This window comes from Sycon ciliatum, chromosome 8 (genome assembly GCF_964019385.1).
Source record: "Sycon ciliatum chromosome 8, ocSycCili1.1, whole genome shotgun sequence".
In the NCBI taxonomy this organism is placed as follows: Eukaryota; Metazoa; Porifera; class Calcarea; order Leucosolenida; family Sycettidae; genus Sycon; species Sycon ciliatum.
The window spans coordinates 30,058,481-30,066,414 of record NC_088650.1 but is presented as its reverse complement, the minus strand read 5'-3'; the positions used below and the strand labels follow the sequence as shown (position 1 = coordinate 30,066,414).

The 7,934-nt window shown below is 47.6% G+C and overlaps 1 protein-coding gene across 1 annotated transcript; it reads right to left on the bottom strand.

Moving 5' to 3' along the window:
* Nucleotides 1-2,928: 2,928 nt before the first annotated feature.
* On the bottom strand, nucleotides 2,929-6,679 carry LOC135822664 (uncharacterized). The gene is made up of 2 exons (XM_065335474.1): nucleotides 6,353-6,679; nucleotides 2,929-6,222 (listed from the first exon to the last, which is right to left on the bottom strand). The coding sequence occupies exon 2, from the start codon at nucleotides 6,204-6,206 to the stop codon at nucleotides 3,297-3,299; it is 2,910 nt and encodes a 969-aa protein (XP_065191546.1). The 5' UTR covers nucleotides 6,207-6,222; nucleotides 6,353-6,679; the 3' UTR covers nucleotides 2,929-3,296.
* Between the last annotated feature and the right edge of the window lie 1,255 nt (nucleotides 6,680-7,934).

Sequence of the window (7,934 nt, the reverse complement as noted above, 5' to 3'; positions counted from 1 at the left end):
GGCGGAAGCTTGCTGGGTGGTACTGCAGCTTCTGGTATACCACAATTCCTCCACAATGGCGAGTGAAACACCTGCTGGGCATAGGGCAATGAGAAACTTCCAGAACATTGCCATGTGGCCTTGGTACCCGACTCGCCGCACCAGTGCAGTGGCGTGATGTCTCTCTAGTGCTAGGCACTTTACTATGTACCACGCCGCCAAAAACTCTTGCAGAGATAGATGGCCGAAATGATATTGACGGACATCAGTAGACCGTGCACCACGGCACGTTTGGAGAAGTCCCAGGTCGACTGCATCCTTGCTTAGGTGTGAACTAGCAATGTCGCATGTGTCAAACACCAGCCGCTTCAGCAAGAGCATGCAAAATGCAAATCGGCCCAGTTCATAGAGTGACCGGACAAATTTGGTCGGTGCCGTGGAAAATGACTTGCAGGTAGCGCCACCTGCTCTCTCGGCTGCACATAGCAGCATGGATTCATGCAGCGCTGTACTGCACTTGCACACACCTTTGTTGTGTTCAAACAGCTCGCAAGTCAGGGCTGCAAAGATAGGAGTTGCCATCAGGGACTTGACGTCAGGCTGGTTCTGCAGCTGTGCTAGCAGGACCGCAGCACGTTCGGCACCCAGAACCTTCTCTGAGTACACTTGAACATTCTCCTCAGAGAAACCCAGCACTTCGATTTTCTTCCGGTACCTGCCGCACTGTGATAGATGGTTTGCGTCCGTGCATACACGAGTTGTGACGATTACACGTGCCTTCACGAGGCCTTTGCGCTTCAACAGGTCTCTCATAAACATACTACAGTTTTCAACATCACACTCGTCAAGCCCATCCAGAATAACACATAGGCGATCTAGCCTGTCTTCCAAATAGCGAGATAACACAGCCACGTCATCAACGGACATGCCCAGGCTTACGAACTTCAGTGCCAACAGCTCAGTGAGACTTTTGGCGGCTCTGACTTCGCGTTCACGAAGCTCCAGGCCTAGGATGAGATCGAAATGCTCTCGCCATAGTTCTCCCTTGCTCCACAAGTACAGAACCATCCACAGAAATACTGTGGTCTTGCCGCTACCAGCGACTCCATACGCCAGTACATTCGTGTGGTCTCCTTCGAACAAATCTTTCAACTCTATCTTCGCGCTCCTCTCCACCTTTCCTGTACGTCCACGCGTCTCTGCATATGTGGAGAATGACAGTTGTTTCTCGAACTCAGACTTCAAAACTTTCTCGGACACCAACGACAGGTTCACAAATATTTGCTCCAGTGGAATTGGTTGATCATTTGCGAGCCCATCGCTAAGTTGTATTCCACATTCCTCCGTCAGTTCACGCAGCTTTGTTCGGGCCTTGACCAGAGCCTTAGGCAACGGTTTCCGCTTCGCAGCGGGCTCTTCACCGCGACTCTTGAGCGCTGGCTCCATTTCTTCGTTCCATTGATGCAAAGCGCAAGTATCCTTTTGTAAAAAGAATGCATCCTTTTGTGCGATTCTCCCGGATCCCCACATGCACACGTCTACAAGACTACAATCATGATGTGCCGTAAAGTTACTTCACACTTGCCACGTGATCGTTGCCACGGTTTGACCCAATCAGAGCGGTCACAGGTTGCACAATCATACACAGTTGCGAGGGCAAGACGCTCTGATCTTGCCCGAGGTCTGTGAGTGATCTTGCCCGAGGTCGAGACGCCCGAGGGCGTCTCGACCGAGGGCAAGAACACTCACATGACCGAGGGCCAGATCAGAGCGGATTGCCCGACGCAACTGTGTATGATCGTGGTTCATACATGGCCCACCTCCCGAACACTGATAACTACAAGTAAGCCTTTTTTCTTTGCTCAATGCTCAAGAACAAGTACTAGGTTGGTCGGGGACGTGGTGGCTACACTATCACTCCTTTCCTGACACGCGATGATCTTATCAATTTTCGCTTACATCAGTACATGAAGGCCTCGTGCGTCCCTCTGAGGCAGATTCGGGTTCCCTGGCTGCATCCCTTTCGGCATTCGATCCTCCTGTTGCAAAATGAGTCCGAGTACGGTTTGTCTGACCCCACGCCACTAGCACTGGCAAGCTGGCGGTTGGCTGTCGTAGCCGAGGGAGGCTGCTGATCCAATGAGCTTGGATTTCCCGCCTCTCGTCCTGCTACTCTTTCTGCATCCGACCCTCCTACAGCTACTCGTTCTATATTTCATATATTGACCTCTTTAATCGTGCAATAATAGTAGGGTGTTCAGTCACGTGACATGTGATTTCTTATTCTTTGGATTTTGGCACCAAATTTTTTTTATTCGAAAGCTCTAGGTTTCAGGAGGATCTTGGTGAAGTTTCAGCGAAAAACAAGCAAAAGTGGCCGCGCAGTGGCCCGTTGAAGTTTTCGCCCATTCACACTATGTACACACATATTTAGTATGCGGCCAGTGGCACACACCAGCATTTCTGCCATCCAAACCCAAAAAACAAAGTTGCTCAGATCACTTAGCTTTTTCGCAGGCATGGCACTAATAACAGAAAAGTAAATGCTGTGAAGTCAATTTTCCATTTTTGCTACCAACTTTCAAATTTCCCCCTTAGCAACCACCATAGCAACTGTACAAAAGTCAATGTGTTACCTCCCAAAAAACTAAGTTTCTCAGATCACTTAGCTTTTTCGCAGGCATGGCACTAATAACAGAAAAGTAAATGCTGTGAAGTCAATTTTCCATTTTTGCTACCAACTTTCAAATTTCCCCCTTAGCAACCACCATAGCAACTGTACAAAAGTCAATGTGTTACCTCCCAAAAAACAAAGTTGCTCAGATCACTTAGCTTTTTCGCAGGCATGGCACTAATAACAGAAAAGTAAATGCTGTGAAGTCAATTTTCCATTTTTGCAACCAACTTTCAAATTTCTCCCTTAGCAACCACCATAGCAACCATACAAAATACAATGTGTCAGTGTTGGTTACCTTGAAATGCTGCCCAATTTCGACTGTGCCGAAAGGAAAACACAAAGAAGATCACTGGAATTATGCAGCATTGCATGACAAGACAAAGAGTTCATTGCTGGAGAGACAAACAGGCATGCGCCAGGATATCAAATGCAAACAAAACCACACCCATAACAGACATTACACGCTTTAGCGGATAAGAGAATGCTCAAATTAAATTTGAGAACTTTCAGAGCACATAGAAGAGATTTATAATAGATCAAGCCGAAAAGCTCAGAGAAAGATACATCATGTCCGAATTATGGCTGAACGAGGACTCTTGCAGAGTGAATTCATCGTACAGTTCCGGTTCGCTTTTATACATCATTCATCATCAACAGCGCTCGCCACATCACTGCCAGGTTCACTGCGCTGGGGAGTCAGCTTCCTCAAGTTGGACGCCAATGTTGCAACTGGGAGAGTACGGCCAGCAGAGCTCATAAAGAACAGCTCCTTGGAAGCTTTCTGCTCCAGAACGAATTTCCGAAACTGGAGTTGTGAGCGCAATGCTGCTCTTTGACCAGTGACAGAGGAAATTGCTGCAAGCTTTTCATCGATGTTCGTCTCCTCTGTCCACAGACCATATGCCTCAATCTCCTTGGTCAACTGTTCTTTTCGTGCAATGGTGGCTTGATGCTTCTTCTCCTTTTCTGCCTGCTTTCTCTTGAGCTCTGCCAAGCGATGCTGTTGGATAGCGACCCGTCTGTCCTTGAACTGCTGACGCGCTGATGGAGCTGTTTGCCTAGCCACTTCAATCAGGTTGGACTGCTCAGCTGGTGAAAGAGACTGAAGCCATGAAGCGGTCTCGTTGTTGTTGAACAGGATCATACCTTCCAGAGCAACAGTGTCAGCATTAGGCTTCTCGCGAAGCAAACGGTCCAATTGTGCGAAGTCACGCTCACTGACAGCATTGGTCTTGCGAACCGAAGCAGTCTCAACAGCTAGGCCCGGTGCACTGTGGTACTTCCCACCCGGTAAGTGGTCCACGAGGAGACGTGCTGAGAATGAAGCTAGCGTCGAGCAGAGGTAAGCGAGGATCTCCAACGTGATAGCATCATACTTCTCCGACGGCTCCACGAGAGCTGTGAATACATCGCACAGTGTGGATACCTTTGCATCGGGAAATGGCCGTGCGCTGCCGTCAAGGAGGTCGCTTGCATCTTTCGCCCAGTCGTCAAACTTGCTACTCAATGCAGTGTAGTACTTGCCAACCTCAAGCACAGAAACATCCGGATCTTCCAGCAGACACCAGAGTGGGTTGATCACAAGCTTGGACAAGATACCAAGTGCTCGAGCACCTGCAATCAACTCTGTCTCACCCAGATCTTCTTTAACAGCACGCAAAAGTTGATTGTCTCGTACACTGACGTCAACCAAAAAATGCAGCATTTTGTTGTGGAGATAATAAATACCTGCACCATTGTGGAATACAACGTAAGATCGATTTCCCCTGTACTCATCAAGAGGCAATGGTGTGTTTGTCTCAGACAGGAAAGCATGAAAATCCGCTACGCACCCCGCTGCTTCATCACCATGCTTTTCAAAGGCTTTAGTGGTACTGTAAATAAGCCGTGCTGTGTTCCCTGTCCCCTGCCATGTCCCAGGAAGTCGCTCAGCACCAACCTTCACACCCTCACCAAAATGAGCCTTTTCCCAAACCTTTAACGCAGCTGTGCAACTATCAGCCAAGCCGACAATGTAATGCATGCCACAATAAAAACAATTTATGCGGCTCATAGACGTGCGTTCCTCCTCACTGAACCCTTCCCACCCGTCAATAATGTCTGGCAATATCTCCTTGCGATATTCTTCCACTAGCTTGTTAAAACTCTTCTGCACAATGCACCTATCGCTCATGGTGTTCTTCATGTTAGCCAGGAGTTTACTGGCAATGTTTGCATGCCCAGCCGTTGCTGCCACATCCTCAATATCGCCCAAGACTTGTTTAAATGTGTCGAACACATGCTGAGCTGTCCCGCTTTTCATTTCGACCATGCCCAAACTAAACACTTTGTCAGGAGTGGCCATTTGATAGCCCTGATAGGAAACACCCTGCTTTGATGTTCCATCACAGTGTCCAGTAGTGAACTGCTCATTTGCCAAAGAGCTTGCAACATGCAATTGTGACACCTGTCTGAGCTCAACCAACATTTGTGAAAGGGTAGCTGCACTAGGGACCTCCGAAATCTCAGCACCTGCCAGGGTCAATACAGAACGGATTACAGGACCCACATTCCAAACACCTACGTTCTTTCCTAGGAGCTCATAACAACATTGGCGTACTTCTGTGGTGTACTTTCCATCGACTTTGGAAGTGATGTGCTGCCGTGCATTGCCTACAGTTCTTTCTAGCTCCAGCTGACAAGACAGGTCCTTGACCAATTCACTGAGCTCCTTCTCCCTCTGCATGCTAACTCCAAGCTCTGCACCTAAATCACTTAGAGATGAGGTGGTGCTAGCTGACTTTGTCTTTGCATAGTTTGTCCTGCAATAAACATTATTTAGCTTGCGCTGAAGGCGCTCAACACTCTCTAAAGCACCACTCAATTCTTCTTCCACCACTTTCCTTTCCTCATCACAAACATGCACCTTTTCTTCAAGATCGTTAATTTTCTCATTTCGTCTTCGCAATTTTTTCCCAATGTTACGAACCTTGTCATGTGATGCAGACAACCGGCCCTGCATTTCACCCATTTCAATTTCAATATCTGATCCGACTGCGTCGACATTGCCCACCGTAAAAACCTCGTCTGACATTTTACTACAATTTACATCACTACCTGCGCTGCTACTCCTAGTTTTATTATCTCCACAAACAGCTGCAGTGCTCTCAGATTTTGATTCTGGGACAGAAAATTCTTCACAAATTAGGTGTGACAGAGCTTCATGACGGGAAGCCTTTAGCAACTTAGCTCTTGCTGCTTGGAGACGCCTGACTTTGGCAGTGAGGGCCTTCACGGAGCATGGTACTTCAACATCCATGATCGTTGATAGCCAAGTGTGGAGGGCTGACCAGGCTAAGCCTTCATCATTCATGAAATGGGTGAGCTCCAGAACAAGGCCATTCGTCACAGTCGACGTCTGGTCAAACTCCTCACGTTTTGACTTCAGCCTGTCCGAGCGACGACGCGATTCCTTGAATCCTACTGCTGCGGCGTTCAGCAGGAAGCACTTTGACAGACCAGCTTCACGACAGAACTCGCCAGGACATCCTGATTCGCTTCGATCACTCATCGTTGCATGGCATTGCCTGCATAAAACAAATGGTCAAAAATTTGAATTTTTGAATTTTATACAGGAATAGATGGCGCAAAAATTGAAGATTCCTTTTGAAATACTGCTCAATACGGCTGAGGTGCACGAAGACAACGATGACCTACCTTGCCAAAATCAAGGACGCGGAAGACGATGGTGCTAGTTTCCAAGTCGTGCAGTGGAGCAAACTGCCAGAAACGCGTCAGCTAAATGCTGCGACAAAACGAAAGCAACGACAACTCTGCGACAGGAAGGAGCACGGAAAAGCTGTTTGAGTCGTTGTGGAGCTGCTGCCGTACTGCAGCAGAAGACAACGACACCATCTTGCTTTGAACAGCGCGTGAGCGAGTTTTCGTGCATGACGTCAACCGACGTCAACCAGTCTTTGTTGCGTGCCATGAAGCACGTACATTTTGAGTGGGCTTGAAGTGTGGCTGAGAACCCTGCATCAGTCACGTGACTGAACACGCTAATAATAGATACATACATCATGATGTGATAGGTGCCAAATATTTGAGCCGCAATCAGCGAAAACGACCCTTAGAGGTTTCTTAATTTTTTCAAGAAAAAGGTCGATTGGTGACGTTCAACGATTTTTGATCGCGCTGCGAACAGCGCGACGAGTTTTTCTTGAACTCCTTGCTTGAAGTTAGTTGGTTAGTTGAAGTGGTGTCGAGTGGCGACTCGAGTGTTCCTTGATCTTGTTGCGATGGCTGCGGACGCCAGAGCTGTTCGCAGAGCACACGCGGCAGTCATTGTGTACAGCTAGCTCGAGCCTGGTGGGGAGTGGATGCTGAAGTAGCCGCTGAAGTTCAGAGTGAGGATGAGATGTTCTTTGGTTCCGACATCGATGTCGACAGCGAGGCGGAATCGCAGCCGTCATCTCCTGCTGCGTTGCAGCTCAAGGAGGTCGATGACTCGTCAGAGTCGGAAGATGAGGAGTCATCACCTGAGATAAATTCTGAGTCTGGAGCTCGTGACGGCAGCGACATCGTGTCGTCAGTTTCGGAGGAAGAAATGGAAGACATTGCGGAACGACTTCACGCAGGATGCAGCTGCAAATAAGTCGATCATGTCTCCGCACTCTTCAGCTATTCTTTGTCATTCTACTGCTTACTGCACGATTTCAAAGGTATTCAAGCTACCTACCCACCTTAGAATGCTGAATATTTATTGTAAACATACATCGTATACATACATTGCACAGTACTCCTCTGTCCCCGGGGAAAATTGCGATTCCGCGGCCGCGTTTTTCCCGCTTTTTTTTGCGATTTTTTAAAAGACCGCGTTTTCCGCGATTTTCCCGCGTTTTTTGAACTTTTCTGTTGCACTACACGTACACACAGTGCACTGTTCGGTCAGCAACGTCTCATCCGGTGGCGACTTTTTACTCAAATATGACGAGCGCTTACACCAGAGACTTGTAACTGATTGATTTCACTACATACTCACTGAAAATTGCCTCATATCAACTGCAAACTTGCCGCCGACATTTGTGTACACTGTATTCATGTATTGTAAAACTGTGGAGACAATGTGCAACAAAACGATGAAAAATGTGAAGAAATTGTGTAGAGAAAGAAAGGGATTCAAACAAGTTTTATTTATTTATTTATTTATTCAACATCTCCTGGCCCGTCCGAAGACTGCCAATAAACATGAGAGGTCAGGTGATAGCCAACCACGGCAAGCTAAAAGGAAAAAAAA